The 23,310-nt window shown below is 36.2% G+C and overlaps 3 protein-coding genes across 5 annotated transcripts; 1 reads left to right on the top strand and 2 right to left on the bottom strand.

Moving 5' to 3' along the window:
* The first annotated feature begins 32 nt into the window (after positions 1-32).
* mterf2 (mitochondrial transcription termination factor 2) lies at positions 33-5,113 on the top strand. Of its 2 annotated transcripts, XR_013821539.1 has the most exons (3): positions 33-129; positions 3,018-4,334; positions 4,593-5,113. XR_013821539.1 is itself a non-coding variant. In XM_079874499.1 (2 exons), the coding sequence occupies exon 2, from the start codon at positions 3,073-3,075 to the stop codon at positions 4,201-4,203; it is 1,131 nt and encodes a 376-aa protein (XP_079730625.1). In that variant the 5' UTR covers positions 46-129; positions 3,018-3,072; the 3' UTR covers positions 4,204-5,113. The 2 variants fall into 2 exon arrangements, 1 of the variants encoding a protein (XP_079730625.1); XM_079874499.1 differs by having other exon boundaries at positions 46-129; positions 3,018-5,113.
* A 2,175-nt stretch (positions 5,114-7,288) lies between these two features.
* LOC307160402 (dihydrofolate reductase) lies at positions 7,289-11,643 on the bottom strand. The gene is made up of 7 exons (XM_079874503.1): positions 11,433-11,643; positions 10,428-10,477; positions 10,210-10,315; positions 9,758-9,884; positions 9,555-9,670; positions 9,193-9,307; positions 7,289-7,985 (listed from the first exon to the last, which is right to left on the bottom strand). The coding sequence occupies exons 1-6, from the start codon at positions 11,543-11,545 to the stop codon at positions 9,229-9,231; spliced, it is 591 nt and encodes a 196-aa protein (XP_079730629.1). The 5' UTR covers positions 11,546-11,643; the 3' UTR covers positions 7,289-7,985; positions 9,193-9,228.
* Positions 11,644-12,036: 393 nt separating this feature from the next.
* On the bottom strand, positions 12,037-23,017 carry cry1b (cryptochrome circadian regulator 1b). 2 transcript variants are annotated; one of them, XM_079874483.1, is made up of 13 exons: positions 22,262-23,017; positions 18,775-18,883; positions 18,513-18,655; positions 17,476-17,660; positions 17,303-17,391; positions 16,605-16,745; positions 16,200-16,511; positions 15,841-15,992; positions 15,536-15,738; positions 15,287-15,388; positions 14,865-14,957; positions 14,703-14,753; positions 12,037-13,509 (listed from the first exon to the last, which is right to left on the bottom strand). In XM_079874483.1, the coding sequence occupies exons 1-13, from the start codon at positions 22,417-22,419 to the stop codon at positions 13,424-13,426; spliced, it is 1,824 nt and encodes a 607-aa protein (XP_079730609.1). In that variant the 5' UTR covers positions 22,420-23,017; the 3' UTR covers positions 12,037-13,423. The 2 variants fall into 2 exon arrangements, with proteins under 2 accessions (XP_079730609.1, XP_079730610.1); XM_079874484.1 differs by lacking the exons at positions 14,703-14,753; positions 14,865-14,957.
* Between the last annotated feature and the right edge of the window lie 293 nt (positions 23,018-23,310).

Here is a 23,310-nt window from a genome sequence, read left to right on the forward strand (position 1 = left end):
TCTCCCGCGCTGAGGGTGGCGCTGTTGTGCTCAGACCGTATGGCCGTCACACTGACACACTCACAACAAGAACAAGAGGTGCTACTATCTTACTGAAGAAGATGTGACCGCTGTCACTACAGTACAGAGGTAATAATGATCAGTCTAATTTACTGTTTGAGCACGTTTCAGATGTGATATTATTGCGACTAATACATGCAAGCCGTATTAGACTGTGGAGTTGGTTTCTTTATTTCAATGTCACGACTTCTGTTTTGTAACAGAACACCCTCCTCCCCCTCATGTTCTGTTGAGTTTGACTTGTTTGTGTTTGATAAAAGTGTAATAATCACACTTACATGATTATAATCACACAATAATTATAATAATAACAAAATTTCATGTCTTACCTTTTTCATATATTCTCTCTCTCTCTACTCACATTTAGTTACATTGTTTTTAATGTTTATAAGATGCTCACCAATGATGCATTTATTTTTATAAAAAAAAACAGTAATATTTTGAAATATTATTGCAATGTAAGATAACTGTTTTCTAATTTAAACTATTTTTTAAAATGTAAATTATTCCTGTGATGGCAAAGCTGAATTTTTAGCATCATTACTCCAGTCTTCAGTGTCACATGATCCTTCAGAAATCATTCTAATACGATGATTTTGGTTCTCAAGAGAAATTATTGTTATTATTATCAGTGTTGAAAACAGTTGTTGCTGCTTCATAATTTTGTGGAAACTGATACACAACCATTTAAAAGTAAAAAAACAACAACATTTTATTCAAGGACACATTAAATTGATCACTCACGTGACAGTAAAGACATTTATAATGCTACAAAAAATATCTATATTTCAAATAAATGCAACCTTGGTGGGCACAAGAGACTTTTGTTTCAAAAATATAAAAAAATATGAATTATTCCATACATATGATGGAATGTTTGTATTGGTATGTACGAAGGAAAATCTTGACATATAAAAATGCTCTCTTAGACTGCAAATATTTTTCATGTTGGACATTTCAAGTATGCTATTCTCATTTTAGAATACATTTCTTTGAACAAAAGTGCCCCTTAGTACAAGTTGAGTCATTGATATTCTCTACTGTTTCCCTAGAAGCCAATGACTCAAATATTTTATGTGTATATCTTCTAAAAGTTTATTTTGTCAAGTTTATTTTTCAACTAGGAGTATACCAGCACATAGATTGCATAAAAAAACCTCACAAAAATGTAAAAGGTTTCTTTAAATGCCTGAAAGACCCTAAACAGAACATGAGGGTTAATAGTTTTGTCTCTTTCAAATTCAAAAGCTATTGGGACGTCCTGGTCCCTCAAGGTATTTAGTGTTTTTCTTTTAAATCTCAAAAAAAATATGTCTTGATCTCATTATAAAGGAACCATCTAACTGTGTAACTTTTTCTGTTTGCATATCTAACAATGGTTGTTGTGTAACTTCCCAGTTTTCTCCAACCGGTATCACGACAAGACGTGAAATAATCACGTTGGTCCCCTTTGGAAAACGTGTAGATGTCACAGTTTAACGCCCTCAAACGTGAATCTTACACGTACCCTCAAACGTGAATCATACATGTTCTCAAACGTGAATCATACACGTTTGCCATATATTGAAGATATCTGTACAATTTCCTATACCATTTTATAGATTATAAATGGAAGATCCCTTAACTCTACTCCGACACCTAAACATACCCATTTTATGGACAATATTAAAATGATAAAACGTATGGACAGATATGTGTATGAAAATTGCATTTTTATGAACAATATGGCATTAAAAGATAGTTTGAGCCACGAATCCTACCCCTAAACCTAACCATAACCATTTCTTAAAACTACCTAGAAAACAATTATAAATAAAAACAACAGACAGACGAATCACAATAATTTATTTATGGTTCCTAATAGAATCATAATATACTAACCTTACAACGCAACATCGATTCACAAAATACATAAATTTTATTAGCTTGACGTAATCCAAACCTTCAGAATCCATATATTATTTGCAAGAAAAAGATCCAAACTCAGCCCTTTATCCAGTAATCGTCATCTTGACCGTAAACGTCAAACCCCGTTTGTTATGAATTCAAATTCAAAAATTGCGCCCGAAGCGTTACGACAGGTTACTATGGTTACGGCAATATCAAACGCTCATTGGCTCTCCCCTCGCCTGCTTCGTCACAGATTGCGTCATGCACATTCACAATTTGAAATGAAGCGCGCACTGTGCCGCGCAGCCCTCAGCGAACCGAACCGAAGACGGATTAACATTTTCATGGATTTGAATTAATAACTTAAATTCTGCTCTGTTACCTCATACAAAACCACTGCCAGAGAGGACTGCCACACATCGTCACTTGAACAACTTTTGGTACCGATTTTGACATTTTCTCATTAAATAAATTATTGTGATTGTCTGTCTGTTGTTTTTCTTTAAAATTGTAGCCTACGTAACTTAGTTTTAAGAAATGGTTATGATTAGATTGGGGTAGGATTAGCAAACGTCCCGGGATAATGGTACGTGTAAGATTCACGTTTGAGGGTACGTGTATGATTCACGTTTGAGGGTACGTGTAAGATTCACGTTTGAGGGCGTTAAACTGTGACATCTACACGTTTTCCAAAGGGGACCAACGTGATTATTTCACGTCTTGTCGTGATACCGGGTTGTGTTATCATAAGTAAATTATCTTACAGAGGTGTTGTTATAAAAACCCTTGGCTCTTTTGTAATATTAGCATTTTGCGGGTGTTACCAGAAAGAAAGCTAGTTAATATCAGCTGGCAATAATTAAATGAGTACCAGGGCATGTGTATCAAGTGCATCTTCAAAATAACATCCTATGAGTAGATGGTTTTTAGTGTCTGAATTCTCACTCTGTTCATCAATCTCCAAAGATTGTGCATATGATACCAGCTTTGCATAAGTACATAGGAATGAGGAAGTGTTTTATTCAAATAGTTTGAGACTTTCTGAAATGTTTTTCCAATTATTTCAGGCATGTCACTCAATTACCCAACGGTCCCCTCCACAGACCTTTAGATTGTGCAAACATGTTGCGATTAGTCACGACATCACTGTCTCTCTACTGCCAGCGGGCTCAGGTAACAACTTTGCTCCTCACAAGGCCCAACTCCTCGATTGTTCATGAAGAGAACCTGGTTACCGTAGACGCCTTGTACAACTTGTCCGTAGACATCAGTAAAGTCCGGAAGGTGAAGGGTTGGGTGTTGCGGCAGAGCCCCGTATACGTGAGCGAGACTGCCGCCCTGCTGAGGGACATGGGGGCTAGCGGGCCTGTCATCGCCCGTGTTTTGGAGCTCCATCCTGAGGCCATCCTCTGCAAACCTGAGCAAATGGAGGCCCAGAAAAAGCTGTGGATGTCTGTGTGCGCCAGCCAGAAGGATCTGGTCGGAATCATTGAAAAATTCCCTGCCTCGTTTTTCTCCTCGTCCTGTGATCACGACAACCAGAAGGCCAACATTGTGTATTTCCAAACGCTGCATCTTAACAAGCGCGTCATTAGCAAGCTCATGGCCAGCGCCCCTCAGAGCTTCAGCCGACCTATGAAGCAAAACGAGGAGATGATCCAGACCCTGCAGAAGACCTATTTGGACTTGGGTGGGAGGGAGGACAATCTGAAGATCTGGTTGCAGAAGCTGCTCACTCAGAATCCCTACGTGCTTCTGAAGCCGCCCGAGGTCCTGCGCGAAAACTTGACGTTCTTGCGCGACAGGGGCTTCACCAGCAATGAGCTCTTGCGGCTGCTTTCCAAACTGAGGGGTTTTGTTACTGAGCTGAACCCTGAAAGCATGAGACTCACCCTCAGCTACTCACGGGAGACCCTGGAATGCACAGAAGCAGAGTTTAGGGAGGTCGTACTTCAGTGTCCAGCCTTGTTATACTATTCTGTGCCTATACTAGCTGATCGCTTCAATGGACTCCTCACCGCTGGAGTAAGTATGGAGCAGATCATGGAGACTCCCACAGTGATAGAACTGACAACGCAGATAGTTCAATATCGCATTCAGAAACTGCACTCTTTTGGTTATGATGTACGCACTGGCAGCCTGGAAGTCCTCAACGGCACCAAAAAGGACTTCGAGATGAGCTACGGGAAGCTGCGTCTTAGGCGAGAGAGGCCACTGTTTAATCCAGTAGCTCCACTGCGAACCGAAGATTAAATATGGAAGCCCGTTTCCACCACAGAATAAAAAAAATAAAAAGGTAATTGTGACTTTTAATCTCAATTCTGACTTCATTTCACTCAATTCCAAGTTTTTAACACAATTCTGACTTTTTCTTGCAATTCCAAGTTTATTTCTCATAATTGTTTTCTAGTTAATATTCCTCAATTCTGACTTTTTGCTCAGAATTGCGACAAATCAAGTCAGAATTGTGTTTTTTAATTGGGAAAAAAATCCTAATTGCACGTTTTTAACACATAATTCTGACTTAATTTGCTAGAATTCCAAGCAAAAAGTCAGAATTGTGATATATAAACTCGGAATTGCGTAGAACTGTGTGCAAGTTTTTAACACAAAATTCTGATTTTATTTATTGCAATTCCGAGTTTATTTCTCATAATTTTTTTCTAGTTAAGATCCCTCAATTCTGACTTTTTGCTCGGAATTTGCAATTACGAGTTTATATTTTGCAATTTTGAGCTAACATCTGTCAAGCCCGACTTATCTCGAAATTCAGACTTTCTTCTTCAGAATTGCAAGTTTTTTACACACAATTTTGACTTTATTTCTCACAATTTGAGTTTATAGAGAAAAAAGTCAGAATTGTGAGATGAAAAGTCACAATGACAATGAAGTTTTTATTTCATGGAAGAAACAGACTTCCTTGATTAAGATTGTAAGTGCTAAATCTAATATTAAATGTGGTTTCCTTTGTTTTCTGTATGAATACATTTATTTATTTATATGAAAAGGATAAATGATTGGAGGTTCTGTTTATGTTGTGGAAGTGATTCTTTCCAAATAAATGTCAACCCATATTGTGCTCAAAGAAAATGTAATTTCTCAACTTTACTACATTGTAAATGTACATTTTGCCATTGTGAGTCATTAGTTGTAATGTCATATACAGACATGATGTGCCAAGAAATTTATGTCGCTTTTGAAATTCCTCATCAGATTCTCTCATAATGAACAATGTAAAATACCTCTCGGAGGTATGCATTATGCAGATAAATATTCAGATCAATGAATGTTTACCCGTATGCTGCCAAATCTCATTTGCAAGCATTTCCCAATATTTTGGCCTCTGGGCTGCATTTTGAGATAATTTTGTGCGTTTTAATGATTAGGCTAAAGACTTTACTGGAATCTATAATGAAGTTACATTACATATTGCCTTGTGGCATCTGCTGTTTACACGGTGGACTTTATGATTTCTTTAATGGTGAGCTATTAAATTTCACACAAGCTTCTCTGTGAAATCAAAATAATGATGTTTTTGAGCTTGATTAGAGCTGATATTAAAATGAATTTATGCATGACATTTTTGGGCAGGTTTCATTCGTATTTATCGCTGTTCTGATGTTTCCACATCTCCAGATTTTCTGCCTCTCTCTTTTGTTCTCCATTCTTTGTCCACTCCTAGTGTACGGCGCCGACTGGATGGCTGCTTTATCCTGCAAATGACACTTTGAGTTATACCCGAACACATAGGAGGTTAATAAGCGAGGGTATAAATAGCTCTTTTTCATTTGAAATGTGACAGTGGGTATTATTAGCAAATGTTACACATTGATTTTATGGGGCATAACTCAGGGAAATTATGAAAATAGATGACACATGCAATTAAAGTCTATAATTTCCTGTCCCGGACTTTGCATGCTGGAATATTAAGGTGGTAAATATTCCATGCTGAGGTCATGCTGAAGCGTGCCGCTGTCCTCTGTGCAATCTCTCCTAATCAGAGTGGTGTCCAGAAAAATTTGCTTTTTGTAATCATGAGATCATTTTTACAGATGTCAATGTGAACATTGTTAAAAATTTAAACAAATTAATTCAGAAAAATTGATTTATTAATATTTATTATGTTTCTCCTAAATTGGTATGACATTGTAGCCATTTTGGATTTATTTAAGCTCTATTCACCTTTTATTTAGGGTGAGAACATTTTTACTCCAATATAAAGTGTCAATTTAACATTAAAATATAAAAGATATACAGTGGGGTCCACAAATTATTGCATTTACATACATGCATGCATACTGAGATTTACTATATATATGTATGTGTTTGAGTAAAACTTTTGTTTTATTATTAATTCTATAAACTACTTCGAAATTTCAAATATTGTCATTTAGAGCTAGCCTAGAAATCTAGACGCACCCTAGCGGCAGCAAAATTTATTTTGCAGCCAGGGTAGTCTAGCAACTCCATTGACTTTCGAGCTGCAAAAACCTAAATTGGGTCAGGCCAATCACATCGTGTATAGAATAGGCGGGGCGGGCTTAACTTAATGACGACAGAGTTGCGACGGTTGCCTGCTAACGTTTCTTGAAAACAAAGAATGGCGGCTGCTGCTGGCGAACAGTCTTTCGAATCGGCTTTGGCCGCGACTCTGGAGGACTTGGAGTTAAGTTTTTCTTTGAGAAAAGAGCAAAGAACGGCACTTAAAGTCATTCTTTAAAAAAGGAAGATGTGTTCGTAGTTTTGCCGGCCAGATTCAAAAGTTGAATCTATCAACTAACGTCAGGTCCGCTGTTGGGAAAACGCTCTGGTTGGTTGAAGCGCTGTCCTATTGCGTGCAGAGGGAATTTGAAAAACAGCCGTTTATCCCGCCCCTCGGATTGAGCCGTGTCTATGGTGAGTTGCCAGACCTAACATCTTGATGTGCCAGGCTAATTTAGCATTTCTTTGCAGAAAATGACAACTGATCAAAATAACAAAAAGGATGCCATGTTTTCAGACCTCAAATAATGCAAAGAAAACAAGTATATTAATGTTAAACAACACAATACTAACGTTTTAACTTGGGACGAGTTCAGAAATCAATATTTGGTGGAATAACCCTGATTTCCAATCACAGATTTCACGCGTCTTGGCATGCTTCTCTACACTTAAAAATATTATTTTCATGATTTATCAAAACTTTTTTTCTTTTGTCAAATCAACTTAGATAATTAATATGGTTCAGATAACAATATTTTGAGTTTATGTTGATTAAACCAATCTCCATAGTATTTCAATGAACTCAAAATTTTAAGGCAACCAGGCAACTTACTTTTTTTTTTTTCTTTTTTTTTTTAACAGTCTACCAGCCTTTCATGCTGCTGTTGGGTGACTTTATGCCACTCCTAATGCAACAATTCAAGCAGCTTGGCTTTGTTTGATGGCTTGTGACCTTCCATCTGATCGCATGACAATGTTCCCGCAGGACAATGCCACACACAGCCAGGCCAATAAAGGTGTGGATGGAGGACCACCAGATCAAGACCCTGTCATGCCAAATCTCCAGACCTGAACCCCACTGAAAAACCTTTTTTGTTCCAAGCTGCCGGCTCCATCTAGTGGGGAAAGTCGTTCTCTGTCAATGTACTCTGGACATACATTTATTCCAATTTATATAAAATTAATATACCATTATTTGTGGTCATTAAGTTGTTGCACACTTAAAATTTTCATTTGGTTTAGAAATTAACTTTAATATAGCACCAAAGATTAATTTCACAAAAAAAACAAGTGTATAGAATATCACAAATCTAAGTTAAATACACATAACTGAGACCTGCAGTAAGGCACTGAGTTCGAACAGCAGATGGTATGTATACACAAACCATACATGACTCCTACTGTGTCCCATCCTTTGATTCACTTGTGTCACCATGGTGACAGTGAGATGAGTAACAGTGGATCTGGTGAGTGGTCATAAGGGAGGTGCTTCTCATCACTGGCAGCATTGTCTGAGTCCATCTGCTGTTTCGGAGTGATTTCTTATGTAATAACTGAGCAAAAAAACACGAATATTAGGAAAATGATGTTCATAGGGTTTATATGAAGAACTAGCTGCTCTGAAATGGTTATGATTAGGATGGTGAAGTACCACCAGTTAGCTGCTAACAGAGCCTTTGAGATGTATTTTTGTGTGCAATAGTGCAGGTATGACATCAGAACCCAGAAGTCTAATTTGCTGCTGGTTCCTTCAAGATTTTATAATGGTTTTTTTTTCAATTTATGAGTAAAATAAAGCCTGTGGTTAATATAACTTGACGATACTTTGACTTTTTGTTCTACAACGTACACAGTACACATTCACACCCAAAACTGTCTAATCTAGTTACTTAGGGTTAGTTCACCAAAAAATGAAAATTCTGTCAACGCATTTATTCACTTATAAACATTGATCAACAAACATTAGCAGAAGCTCAACCGAACCTGCTTGACACACGAGAACAAACCTCATTGGTTCTTATAGAAGCTCAAAAGTGCTGCGTAACACGAGAATGAACTTCATCGGTTTTCGCATGTCAAGCAAACATGCTTGAGCTTCTGTTTACCACAACTGATGTGTGAGTTGAACGTTTACGTGAATACAACCCTATATTCAATCTGTACATCATTTAAAGCAATCATTTCTCTTCAGAAAATTTGGACTAAACCACTCAATTCATAGGGATTAGTTTTACGATCTCTTTATGAACTTTTTGAACCGTCAAAGTTTCAGTTGTGTAGCTGTCTATAGAGGGACAGAAATCTCAGATTTCATCAAAAAGATCTTAATTTGTGTTCTGAAGATGAACGCAAGTCTTGGAACAACATGAGGGTGAGTAATTAATGACAATTTTCATTTTTGGGTGAACTATCCCTTTAAACGTACGTTTTCAAAACTGAACATACCTGTAACTGCATTTTTGTTCAACCGCAATGGGTGTGTGCAGTTTATGTTGTAGAACAAAACGTCAAAGTATCGTCAAGTTATGTTTACCAAAGGCTTTATTTTACACATAAATAAAAAAAAACCATTATAAAACCCCAGAGGAAAATCTCGAAGGAACCAGTGGCGACTTAGATTTCCGGGTTTTGACGTCATACTTGCACCACTCCATATTGTTAGATTCTATAAAGCACTCGTACTGTATTAAAACCAATAAAATGCTGTAAAATACTGTTTCATATGTAAACATCTAGCATCAACAACAAATCAAGCATCACGTTTGACACTCTTGATTCCAGTCCTCGGCTTCGGTTTTAAGCTTCTTTCTTGAAGACTTGAAATTGAAATTTAATACCATTTTCTTCATGAATTTCATCTGGTACTCCGGGAAAGCTAATATAAAGAAAATATACAAAGACAAATCAAGGTTATATAGTAACTACAACTGAAACGAGAAGCATAAAAAATACATTTTCATCGCTGAAAATTAAACTTCATTCAAATAAAATTAAACTTAACTCAAATAAAGTAAAATATAAAAAACTTATTGTAGTATCTCAGTGATACTAAAAAAAAACGGTGCTCAAATGAGGTAAGTATATCATTGAAACACAAATAATAAATCAGAGGATAATCCTACCCCTTTTGTTTTCTGAAAACGTTGCGGTCAAACTTTGGGAAAAACACATCACAGTCAAAGTCGGCCATGATGTTGGTGAGATAGATGAGATCACACCATGGATGCTCAAGACTTTCCTAAATAGCACAGTTACAAATATAAACTAAATTACTGTATTAATTAACATTTGCAAATGTAAACATTGCATAAATCAGGCTTCTCACCTTATACACTTCTGGGCCCCCTAAAACCCAGATGGTCTCCACAATGTGACATAAAGGAGGCTCGGAAACCAGGCGAATTGCTGACTCAAAATCCTTACACAGATAGTGGGCACGTGGAGGATATGCACTGAAGTGATGAAAAATAATCAAACGAACTTGACGTACAGTAAATAAACACAGAAATCATAGTACGGTATACAGTACTTTTCAAAGGTTTGGGGGTCAGTCGATTTTTTTAAAGACGAAAAAAAAAAAACGCACCAAGGCTGCATTTAATTGATCAAAAATACAGTAAAAACTGTAATATTGTGAAATATTATTACAATTTAAAATGTTTTTTTATTATTATTTTAAAATATTTCAAAATGTAATTATTCCTGTGATCTTACCGACCCCAAACTTTTAAACAGAAGTGTAGATGCATAAAATTGTTTATAAAAGAATATGCTTACTTCAGCTTCCGGCTCAATACTAAATTGATGCAATTGGCCAAAGGGAAGACTGTCTCAGGACAGGAGAACCAGGAGACTCTGCCCCAGACAACCAGGTTCTTCTTCCCTGAGGTGCACCAACATAAAATTCTTTCATTTATTTTTTCTTCATACTATAAGAATTAAGATCACTGTGCCAATTAGAATATAAATCAAACCAAACATTAAATTAACCTTACCAGGTGCGGACACAGCTGTAATTGTATCCAGAAAGAACTGAAATTCTTTTCTGCGAAGAACATGAGCACATTAGACATATTGTGTGCCGTTTGGATATATTAATACAACTTTGTTAACTGCATAATGTGCAAAATGCAATTTGAACTGCATGACAAATATATTTGGTGTGTTTATAGCTTTCAAAGAAGAAGGGCTGTGTGCCTAGATCAGAGTTGAGCCAAGGTTATCCTGCATGAATTGATTTTATTTAATATTTATGGCTGAACAGGCTTATACCAACATAATATTCTATACCAGAAAGATTTTTTTTTTAAATACCAATTGGTTACAACCACTATGCTATCTGTCTGCATGATGGTATCTCTTATCTGGACTGGGCGGGCGTTGGGGGGGGGCTCAAAGTTTCCACCCCTCTAATTCAAAAACCTGCTGACAATGACATTCAGTTAGAGTTCTAAAGTTCAAAGGCATATTCCACGAATAGGACACTAAATAGGGCCTCAAAATCAATATTTTTATACAGTCCAGATTAAGAATGAGGTCAAGATCTCTCTGACAGACACAGGTAATGATTTGATGTTTTTAAAATCCATGCTAAAATCCTTAACATGCTAGGCTTGTTTTATGTTATAAAACAATTTATATAGCTAATATATTTAATTTGTTTCACAACATATGTCATAAACCACGCTAGACTTGCATGTGTTTCGACTGTTTTACTGAACACTTGAACGTACATGCACATATAATGACCAATGAGAAAGCTTGTTACTAACTCAAATACTATAACGTTAACGTACATCATAACATACATGATATTTTTGTGCCTCTAATGCTAAAAAAGTAAAGAGACCGCGAAGTGTACATCGAATGTTCGGTCAAATATTCGTCAGACGTCGCGTCGTTTATGAATTTATCTGTTTATTCAGTCATGTCTTATATAATTTACAAAAAACATGTATTCCAACGGGATAAAATTTACTGATGATTTGGGTATCTCTTACGGAAGACTCCAGGGAAGCTGTCCGTTCTTTCCTATGCCCATGTTCCTGCAGGCAGCCGCGATGAGCCGGATTGGTTTGCACATCTCCTCCCCTTCGATGTTCATCTTCATCATTTACGACTTTCACCAAAGCTTATCTGGTTTCTTTCTGTTACAAACTACCGTCGTCCGGCTTTGGGTGAGGTGTTTGCATCTTTGTCGACCTCAAACCCAGTTAGATTAAGGGGCTTTTAAATATCTGTTTGGTTCACCATGTGACATCCAATGGGAGTGGCTGGATATTAAATGGTGTTTACAGGTTAAAGAACCAGATAAGTAAGATATATATATATATATATATATTTTAATAGGCTACTTGATTATTTGCTAATATTCAAATTCTTTCTTTTTTCGTGCTGCCTACAGCCCTAAAAAGGAACATATTATATCAACTTCACCTTTAACAACACAAAGAGCCCTAAATTGTCTTATAGCATGTTTTGATGAAAATCTAATGTACATTTGTACCTACCAACACTCCTTTCTTTAAACAAAAGTAGAAAGTGACAGACCTTTACATTGTCACAAAAAATATTTCAAACAGCTTTTTTTTTTTTTTTCTGAAAATGTAACAGTTTCCATATAAAATGCAGATATTAAGCAGCACAACTGTTTTCAACACTGATAATAAATGTTTGTTGAGCACCAAATCATCATATTAGAATGATTTCTGACGGATCACGTGACACTGGAGTAATGATGCTGAAAATTCAGCTTTGCCATCACAGGAATAAATGATATTAAAATACAGATAAATTATTTAAAATCCCAGTAATATTTCTAAATATGTTTTTTTTTTTTTTTTCCTCAAATATACAGCCTTGGTGAGCACTAGAGATTTCTTTTAAAAACATATTGTCAACCCCAAACTATTGAACAGTATATTGTAAAACATACATTTTTGGAAAGCAATGTGTTTTCCCTGTATATCTATATTTAAAAATGTAGTAATGGGCGTAATCTAGGGAAGTAATCTGATCACGTAAAATAGATTACATGTGGTCCATTACTAGCCAACACTGATAATGAATGTTAAGAAAATTCTAATTTTCAATATTAATATTTTACATGTGAATACTGATGAACATACTTAAAATGATCTATTAATTCCCAAACATCTCATAATAATTGCAATTTACTAACAAGTCTATCATATTTTAATGGTGATTTATAAAGACATTACAACAATCCCCAAAAAACTCATAAAAAAAATATAACAGCGAGTCTGTAAATAAGCAAGAAAAAGTTATGTACAATGTTTTGCAGACTGAATTACTTACAGTATACGTTTATATACATAATAGGCCTGGTTTTCCAGTAATCGTCTTGAAACAAATCCACTTGTGCTTAAGAGAAAAAGGCCTCATTGATATAATTACTCCATTACAAAATGCAAAAATCTGACAAAATATACAGTTTTTTGCTCTGGACTTAACAGACATGTTAATGTGTCTATTTATAAATTAGAATTGAACATTTAGATCAATCAAATTCTTTGACTTGCCAAAGAGCAACTAGTTGAAACATTCTCAATTGGGGGATTGTATACATTTCCAAATAAATCCCTCTTAATATTATATAGAATTGTTTAAAACAGATATTGCCAAAACAATCAGATAACATTGCACAAAGGGACATCAAATGGTATGCAACATATACACACTTGGAAAGAGAAACTGATGAATGACAGTAGGATAAATACTATTTGCATAAATACTACAAAATATTTTCCTCTACAATTCATCAACATACAGCTGGAAAAAAACGTACCTCCACGCTTGACCTCAACGCAAACTCAAGCTTTACAAGCAGAATGACACCATGCCAAAGCATAAAGGGCAAAGCTAAGCATGGATTGGTTGATAACGGGCATGCGGACACGCTGTCCATCATGCCACAGGTCCCATCACTAGACTGAAGAGAGGTGTGTGTATATCCTTGCTTCAGTGGTGGCTAGTAACTATATTGCCTCTGAAACTTCAAAGCGTGTTCTGATGCTTGTTCTTCACTATGTCGCTTCAAAGTACTCGTCCCACTTCCTGAACACACACACAAAACAGCATATGAGGTTATATATTTTTCATGCCATTTTTGTTGGAGTTGCATTCAAAAGACTGGGGTTTTTTAAGAAGCAAGTAATACTTTTATTCAGGAAGGATGTATTAATTTGAGCACAAGTGACAGTAAAGACTTTATTTGGACACAAAGATTTTGATTTTAAATAAATACTGTTCTTTTGAACTTTCTATTTATCAAATGATCCTGAAAAAAAGCATAGAAAATATTTAGCAATCAATGAGAAGAAATGTAGAAATGTTTCTTGAGCAGCAAATTGGCATATTAGAATGATTTCAGAAGTATCATGTGACACTGAAGACTGGAGCAATGATGCTAAAAAAATCAGCTTTAACATCACAGGAATACGTTACATTTTAAAAAATAGAAAAAAACGATATTTTAAATTATAAAAATATAATATTTCACAATATAGGGGAAACTCGAAAAATTGGAATATCGCGAATATTGCAAAAGTTAATTTCAGTAATTCAACTTAAAAGGTGAAACTAATATATTATATAGACTCATTACATGCAAAGTGAGCTATTTCAAGCCTTTATTTGTTATAATTTTGATGATTATGGCTTACAGCTTATGAAAACCTCAAATTCAAAATCTCAGAAATTTAGAAAATTTTCATAAGCTGTAAGGCATAATCATCAAAATTATAACAAATAAAGGCTTGAAATATCTCACTTTGCATGTAATGAGTCTATATAATATATTAGTTTCACCTTTTAAGTTGAATTACTGAAATAAATTAACTTTTGCACGATATTCTAATTTTTCGAGTTCCACCTGTATTACTGTTTTAATGTATTTTTTTGCATTGGTAAGCACGAGTTTTCTTTCAAAAACATAAAAAAAAAAAAATCTTACTGCCCCCAAAATTTTGAACAGTAGTGTAACTGTCCACAGATGAATAGCACTGATTTTGAAAAGTCTGTGCTTTCATCAACAAAATCCTTTACAAACATGGTAAGCCCTTCTTTTCAATGGAAGTTGTGTGTTTAAACAAGTCTGTCATTGAGAACAGAAAAAAAAAAAAAAAAAACAGTATGGAGTCGTTCAATTAAATTTGATGCCACAGTAAGACAAAACTGCATTGTGGTTCAAAACAGCTTGATATGAAAGTCTGTTACGAGTCCTCTGAGATGGTTTGGACAGAACTCACCTCTTTGTAACTGTTCGTGAACTTGTCCAACGATATCACCAACTGAGTGACCTGGTTTGGAAAGAAAGACATGGTATTCAAGCAGCCTATGAACTGGTTCACACTTCACAATAAGCAGCATTTATTTTATTTCAAAATCCAAGCATCTGTGTCAATACACACCTAGCTGTGGCTGCACACTGTTGACAGGCTGTTGATCACATGACACTGTAAAAGGTGGGAACTCTGGTTGAGAACTTGCTCTTGATGGGTGCACTGGTAAATAAAGGGAAAATATTTCAACACAAACGACTGAAATTATCCAAACTGCCAATAATACACATAATGGATAAAAGTGCACAATTTTACAAAAGGGTTTTACAAAAATGGGGGTTTGTGAACCCCTTAAGTATATTAATAACTTTTTTTATTATTTAATATTATTATTAGTATTCAATTTGATTGGTTTCCTAAAACACCTGTGTGAATGTATTGTGGACTGAGACACCATCACAACTAAAACCGGGTATGAGTTCACTTGAGTCCAACTACAAAAGTCCAAATAAATTATTTATAGAAATTTAAGATGCATGACAATGTCATACCTGTAATGTGAGTGCTCTCCTGTGAGTGGTCTGCTGAGGAAGGACCTGCTCCATTACCATCTCCATTGTTGGCTGTGCTGGATGGAACAGTTGCAAGGAGGCCTGACAAGCATTACGAGAAGATCCATTAAAACCCAAGATCCTATCACAGCTAAACAGTGGCATTTAATTTGACATATCACTCAACAAATGGACTCAAGTAAAACTAAAAGTTCAATAGTTAAACTAGATTTTTAAGAGTTTTCATACCAAGGCCCCGGTAGCACGACAGCTGCTGGTAAATCTGCTTCATTCGCTCGATGTTTATCCTGCTGGCCTCAGCGTGATTAACCATGGGTTTGGGGTAGTGCACTCCAATTATGCACTTAGCGATCTTCTGAACACTTTCCGGGGCATTCCAAGGTTCATAGATGAATTTGGCAGGGAAGCCCCTCAATATGGGCAAATACCGCCTGTAATAATAATAATAATAGTAATTTACAGTAATAACCAAACTTGTGATTTACAGTGAACTTAATATTAGTATGTAAATAAGGGTTAAGACTGAGCGGCACCTTATATAGTCTCCATTAGGGTCGGTACGTCGACCGAAGCTCACCGGACAGTAACAGTGAAAGAACTGCTGGAAGAATGAGCTGCATGAAAGCCACATCCAGCTTCCTGCGTTGACGCTCCAGTCAGCATCCAGCAACAACTCTTCAAACACCTTTCAAAACAAACATAATATCAATATAGATTCTAATGCAGAAAGCAACAGCAGATCTTTTAATGAAATCCAGAGCACTATGTTTCCATCCATCTATTTTATGCACGATTTCAAATACAATGCAATTTTTTTTTATACAATATTCCAGTTTTGCGCATAATTTTAATTTGCAACTTTAGATGGAAATAGAGCTACTGTTGGCAGTACCTTCATGCCCTCTTCCCAGCTGATCCACAGGTCTCCACGTGTGAGGAAGCAAGCAACAGCGTGCCTGGCCAGATGGTGGATCCAACCCTCCTGCCTCAACTGGGTCATTATGGCATCAATCCATGGGAAACCAGTCCGGCCCTCAGCCCACTTCGCCAAGGCTTCGGGATTCCTGTCCCACGGGATCTGCACGCAGATGGGATTAAACTCCATTTTGTCGAAGTGTGGGTTGTTAGTGGCAGCCGTGTAGAAGAACTCGCGCCAGAGCAGCTGACCGTAAAGGGACAGTGGTGGGACGCTGTTCTTCTTGACCTGCGATCGAAAAGCCAGGGGAAAAAAAGTATGAGAATAACTTGTCAGCCACTTACGATCTTACAATCAATTATGACAATGATGAATAGTTACCTTTCTGTAGAGGTCCGTGAGTTTGAAATAGAAAAGTCTGCAGGACAGGCAGCCAAACCGGAGGTAAGGGCTCAGGCCTGTGGGGCTGGCTAGCAAGGAATTAGAATTCATTCTGGGACGCTCGAAATTAGCCACCCAAGCCTGCAAAAAAAGAAAAGAAAAAACCTTAGGAAGTAGTTCACATACTACAGTTCAAAACGTTGGTGTCAGTAAGATTTTATGTTTTTGAAAGAAATCTCTTATGTTACAGTAAATCCCGTAATATTGTGAACGTTAAGTAAAACCGATTTTATATATTTTATTCCTGTGATGGCAAAGCTGAATTTTCAGCATCATTACTCCAGTCTTCAGTGTCACATGATCCTTCAAAAATCAGTCTAATATGCTGATTTGGAGCTTAAGAAACATTTCTTCTTATTATCAAGTTACGTTTACATAGACACATTTGTTTCAAATCATTCCAACTGACGAATCCGAACATAGCTTACATGAGTGCTAAATAAAGTGATTGGGAATGACTCTGTGCTTCCGTGTTCGTAAATATGTCATGCGTCGGGTCAGAGTTCACTCTTCTGCAGGAACTAGACTCGCGTACGGCCGTTGCCGGAAGCCAGTGATTATAGTTTATTAAAGTTATAAATATGGATATTTTATCTTTATTTATAACTGTAAGACAATGTAACAGAGTAGATGCTTACCTTCCTCTCCAGGTGTCTCTCTAATCGAGTCAGAGCTTCAGTCTCTCCACCAGGCCACACGGCTGTTGACAGCCCCTCTGTTTCAAAACCTGAAGCCACATATACTGATTCAAAATCTCATCTACAACAGACACATGCACACAGTGAAAATTTTAGGAATGCGGGTGTCTCACCGAGCTCCTCCAGTGAGGGTACGCCAAACTTGTCATCATGGTCTTCGCTGATGGGTGTTACGCATTTGCCCATGACTTCAGCCGTGATAGTCTCCGCTGAAATTTCCACAGGATCCATTCTGCTGATGAGCGTCTGAAATCGTTTATAGGTGAGAGGAGACTGTCCTCCGTTTAACTCTATAATCCTAGAGACAGAAAGAGAACGCATGAGTCAGTGATTAGGATCTGTAAGCAATATTATCAGATTTTAGTGTTGTCAAGATATCAAAATTCAAAGCCAATAAAAAGAACTTGCATGATTTCTCAATACAGCAAAAGCTATTACGCAGGCAACATTATATATATTAATATAAATATAAAATTACATTAAAACATTGAGTTTAATAAAAAAGATACAGGCAATATAACAAACAAATTAACAGTGAAGCGTGTAATTTATTCACCACAATTTTTTCAGGTATCAAACCGCAATATCAAGTATTAATGTAAACATAAATTCAGAAATTGAAAATATATAAAAAAAATACAACAAAAGTGAAATGTAATAGATTATTTAATATTAGGGGTGGGAGGGAAAAAAAAAAAATCAATGCATCGCAATTCTCTCTCCAACGATTCTGAGCTCAGTTTTTAACCAAATGAGCGATGACGGCGAGTGTGTTTTAGAAACACCCTTATTCTGCAAGCTTCCAATTCCTCACACACGCCATTTGAGGCTTTGATAAAATAATCTTTCATAAAGTTCGGAAAGGTTGAAGTGACAAGTCACAATTTTTTTGTGGCTGAAAGATGACGTATATTTAGACTGTGGTTTGTTTGTGTTCTGTATTTTTTATTTTAGTATTAGAATATTTAGCACTTTTTGACATTCAAATGACAGATTAATATAACTCTGCATCAGTGTGATTTCTCAATATCTGTCTTCATGACATTCTCAATAAAGAGTTAAATACCAGACATGATGGGTAACAGCTTCCCACAGGACTGCAGGCAACTACGTGGGAGTCATATGGGCATATGGCAATGACTACACTCACTTGTCCAGATCATAGAGTGTGTGGGAGATCCTGACGAAGACTTCCACCCCTGCCTCACTGGCCAGCTTCTTAATGGCTGCATCACGATCCTTCCCGAAGGGCTCGGAGTCGTACTCATATGACATCCGGCTGATTTTCCACTCCTAAGCAGAAAAAAAAGAGAGGCGAATCAAATAAGTGGCACAGCATAAACACACATAGCAAGTCATGTGCTGGCTTAACAGAAAACGGTTGACTAGTCTAAAGTGGTCTGTTCGTTGACCTTAAATAGTCTTGGAAAGACATCCGTGGGTTGTCCCCTGATGACAAAGAGGCGAGAGTTAAGTTTGCGAAGGCTGGCGTCCAAGTCCTCAAGACACTGCAGCAAAAACCTGTAACACAAAGAATAATTAATCAACATTTAATCTCAACAGTCAGTGATGAGCAAATAAAACAGTACTTTAGATAGACATAGTTATTCATTTTAATTTCTTGCAGCAACAAAAGAGGGATTTTTCTGACATTCTTGCAGTCAAAGCAAGAGTCCAGCAGAGGGCACTAACGAACTATGAAAAGCACACTAGCTCCATTCTGTATTACATGGGCTGCGTTCAGAATGCCTAATATTTCTTAAAATAGAAAGTGAAAACTTAGCAGAAATACATTTTGCTTATTTAGTAGTTTGTTACACTAGTGTTTCTCAACCTTTTTAATTCCAAGGCCCCTCATTGTCCACAACTTTACGAAACTTAATCTATGGGTGCTGCTAGATTCTGTTAGGAAAGTGTTACATTTCAGGATTCCAGTTTTAAAAGCTGAATGTTCTTCAGGGATCCCGCTCATTTTAACCAATAAATTTGCATGACTCTTCCAGTCAAATGCGATTTGCTGAATATTTTTACTCATTCTTTTTAAAAATGCCCATGGAGTTTTAAGACTTAAATCATTTACAATACCTTTGAGCCTCTTAAATGAGTCTACCTCATTTATCCATTTTTCCAAGGCTGTGGGGTTTTTAGTTGTTTCAGCTTACTTTAACAGTCACCGTTTTGTTGAATGACCCAGTTAAAACCACTTATACCTGGATTGAATCAATAATGAAATGAACACTGGACACATTTTAAAATAGTATGCATGATTTTCTTTTTGGCTGCACTAAATATATAATATAATAAGGGTATAATCCTGTCTGAGGCTGAGCTAGAGTTGTGTGTGTTCAGCAGACTAGAGTTCCCTCTTGTGGGACTGTATATTAGTAGCATCCAGTTGAGCCTGTCTGCAACCCTTCCTAGAGACGTCTGATCCCCTACAGCACGTCCCGGCCTCCAGGTCAAGGCCATTTCAATTTATCTGCATATGCAAACACATATTGGCTTGTTCTACATAAGCCAGCATTAACCAGAAAGTATGCTGCACCAGAAAATGTTTAGTGTTTTCCAGCACAAATTTTACTAGGCATACATTAATGTTTGGGGTCAGTAAGATTTTAAAAAATAAAATAAAAAAAATAAAAAATAATTCAGCAACAGCAAGGATGCATTACATTGGTCAAAAAAGACAGTAAAAACATTTAAAATGTTACAACAGATTTCTATTTCAAATAAATACTGTTCTTTTGAACTTTCTATTCATCAAAGAATCATGAAAAAAATAAAAAATAAATCACAGTTTCCACAAAAATCATGTTTTCAAAATTGATTATAAGAAATGTTTCTTGGGCACCACATCAGCAAATTGATTTCTGAAGGATCATGTGACACTGAAGACTGGAGTAATGATGCTGAAAATTCAGCTTTGCATCACAGGAATAAATGACATTATTAAAGATATTAAAATAGAAGTTATTTTAAATCATTATAATATTTCACAATATTAGTTTTTACTTCATTTTGGATCAAATAAATGCAGCTTAGGTGACCATAAGAGAAAAAAATCTTACCGACCCTAAACTTTTGATCGGTACTGTTCAATTCTGTAGAATTAAATAAAATCATGTCTTGTCCTTTAAGTGCTTACTAAATATGTAAAAAAAAAAAAAAAAAAAAAGTATCAATACTTTATCAACAAACATTTCACCATATTTAAATCCTTTCTGAAAATCTGTTGTTGTCATGACAGGGCATGCATTTCATAATTAAGACTTTATAGTTTCAGATTTAATACATATTTACCATTTAAAATGAAATGATGCTTCTGCATAAATCACTTCTGATCTGCATTTGCATTGTGAAGATGGTACAGTACAAATGAGTGTGACAACAAACCTATACACGTGACCAGCCTTTGCAGGGTTATAATTTTGATTATAGTTTAGCAACTTTAAAGAAAAGTGGTGGCATAATGTGGGCGAGAGGCTGTTAGAAGGAGAAAGACAAGTAGGTCAGTGCTGACAGGGAAATGAGGTAATAGCATATACTGACACACTGACCTACTTCCTCACGTCCTGCACCGGTGGAGAGGAGAGTTGGCTGAGTTGTACGTTACATCAGAACTCTGCTATGAGGGTGACTGCTCCAGGATGTCCCACCACAAAGAACGCTAGATACATCTGTCCAGCACTAACAAAAGGCCATATGGCAGTTTCATACTGCAATAGTCTGAATTTACTCTATTAATCCTTACAAAATGGCAAACAATCCCAAAAATTACCTAAACCAACATAAACTTAATACGATTTTTATTTTATTTATTAAATAACTACATAAAAGAGGGCTATTCATGGCTGACAAGTTAATTTTTTATTTAAAAGTAAGCTGGTCTTACAGCTAAGAGAGTATATTAAAAAGAGAGAGAATAAAATAAAATAAGGTCATGAGAGATAATTTTCACCATTCAGATGCAGACCTGCACCCAATTCAAGTCTTAAATTATCTCATCCAAAGATTTTTTTCAACATTAAAAACATTGAAAAAAAAAACATCTTTCCCACAAAATGAACTAGTATCTATATTGTTAATAGTGATCCAATAGTGACTAGTATCTTATTCAATTTCACTATAAATTATAGATGGAATAGTACTAGTCACTATGTAAATAGACAATTAATGTTAGCATTGATTAGTGTATATACAGTATATATAATAAGGACTAAGGGAGAGTGATTGAGTATAGTATTATATATAATATAATTATATAACTGTATAATTACACATTAACATTTATGCCACTGAATTATATGTGGATCTGTGGTATTTCACTTCACTTAAGTACTTAGTAGGCTACTAGGCTATGTATTCCAGTTGTTGCTGGTACCCATTACAATTTAACCAGAAACTGTATTAATACTTATTTTTAGTCACAACAAGTAACTATTCTAGTTTAATAGTGCATGGTTCAGATAATAACTGTTCACTACAGACAAGTATGTATTCCCCTTGTTGTTGGTACCTATTCCACTATTACTATAAATTACTCATTAGGTAATAATATGTATTACATGTACTGTATACTAGTATCCATGCCTTGTAAAAGTGTATTCAAATAAGCAATATAATTTAATAGCTAATTTTCCATTGGACTAGTTATTTGTCTCTTCAGGGATGGCGCCTAGTACTAGCAAAGGACTAGAGACTAATTTAACAGATGCTTGTCAGTTAAATTACTAGTCCCTAATGAATAGTTACAAGGGAAACCTACCCTAACCCAAACCTAACCCTAACTTACTAGTTATAACATGTACGTACTACGTAGTATAAACATAAGTATAGACTACTTGGCTTATCATACGTGCTAATGTCTGATCCCCTCTGTCTGATCCAAAGGAAACTCACCTCCATCTGCTGATTCCCACGTTGGACGATCCTGCAAACCAGGGGTCCAGTATGTAAACACATCTCAGGGTATCAGCTCCTATTACAGAGTCTAGCAGTGATGGGTTATCATGGAGCCTTAAGCCCTTTCTGAACCAGTGGATCGTATTGACAACCATTACTCCAAATGAACTGCAGTCCCTTGTGAGTTTACGAATGCTTCAGCTACTCCCAAACTAGGCAACCAGACTTCCCAATCCAGGTTAAAAAAATAAAATAAATAAAAAAGTAAATCCGGTGACGTCTTCTTCAGCCTTGTTCAAGAAAAACTTTTCCCATGTTGAAGCTGGATAATGAATCACGCAGCGAAAAATCATATAACGTGTCGTTAGTTGCTTTACACACGCTGTGATTGACACGATGCGCGTGCCTCAGCAAGTTTAGAGTGTGTTCATAATATACGGCGTGACAAAACAGTCAACACTACTGTAAAATGACGGAATAATATAATATAATATAAAAAACACTCATAGGAGAACCTTAACAAAGCAAGCACGCGAACGTCAACATGGACACGAGAAGACAGAAAAAAACAGCCGTTTAACGTATTTTTCCTAAAACATTAAATAAATGCTTTTTTTTAAAGATTATATCCATATATAAGCGTACGTTCTCTCCATATAACAATATGAGCGTCGACTAGACACGAATATTTAAAGGATTGTTGTCCTTTAGTTCACCCGTGAACCGTCAGCCGTTAGTCGACTCCACCCACTCATTGACGCAAACTGGCTCCTACGCAGCTGATTGGCCACATCCGCCCGCACACGTATTATTAGAACATCACGTTTCTGCGGTGTGCTCTCGCGAACCCGCACTTTTCTTTCGCTGTCAGATACGACTAGTTCTGTGAAGTCAGTGGCGTGTTCTCGATTAACTTTGACCACGATACACAATGACCACTAAAAATAATAGTGCATTTAGATAAATACATTGGAAAAGCTTGTTGTGACCATGATACTGCTCGATTCTGATTGGACAAAGTGTGAGTACCCGGATAGGCACATGAA

This window comes from Squalius cephalus (assembly GCF_949319135.1).
Source record: "Squalius cephalus genome assembly, chromosome: 6".
Lineage (NCBI taxonomy): Eukaryota > Metazoa > Chordata > Actinopteri > Cypriniformes > Leuciscidae > Squalius > Squalius cephalus.

Coding starts and splice junctions, on each gene's coding strand:
- LOC307160402 (XM_079874503.1), bottom strand. CDS start 11,545: ATGATGAAGATGAACATCGAAGGGGAGGAGATGTGCAAACCAATCCGG. Junction 9,885..10,209: donor GTATTGAGCCGGAAGCTGAA/GTAAGCATATTC, acceptor TCATCACTTCAG/TGCATATCCTCCACGTGCCC. Junction 9,308..9,554: donor GTTTTCAGAAAACAAAAGGG/GTAGGATTATCC, acceptor TCTTTATATTAG/CTTTCCCGGAGTACCAGATG.
- cry1b (XM_079874483.1), bottom strand. CDS start 22,419: ATGGTTGTCAATACGATCCACTGGTTCAGAAAGGGCTTAAGGCTCCAT. Junction 17,661..18,512: donor ACACTCTATGATCTGGACAA/GTGAGTGTAGTC, acceptor TTCTGTCTCTAG/GATTATAGAGTTAAACGGAG. Junction 17,392..17,475: donor ACCCTCACTGGAGGAGCTCG/GTGAGACACCCG, acceptor ATGTGGCTTCAG/GTTTTGAAACAGAGGGGCTG.
- mterf2 (XM_079874499.1), top strand. CDS start 3,073: ATGTTGCGATTAGTCACGACATCACTGTCTCTCTACTGCCAGCGGGCT.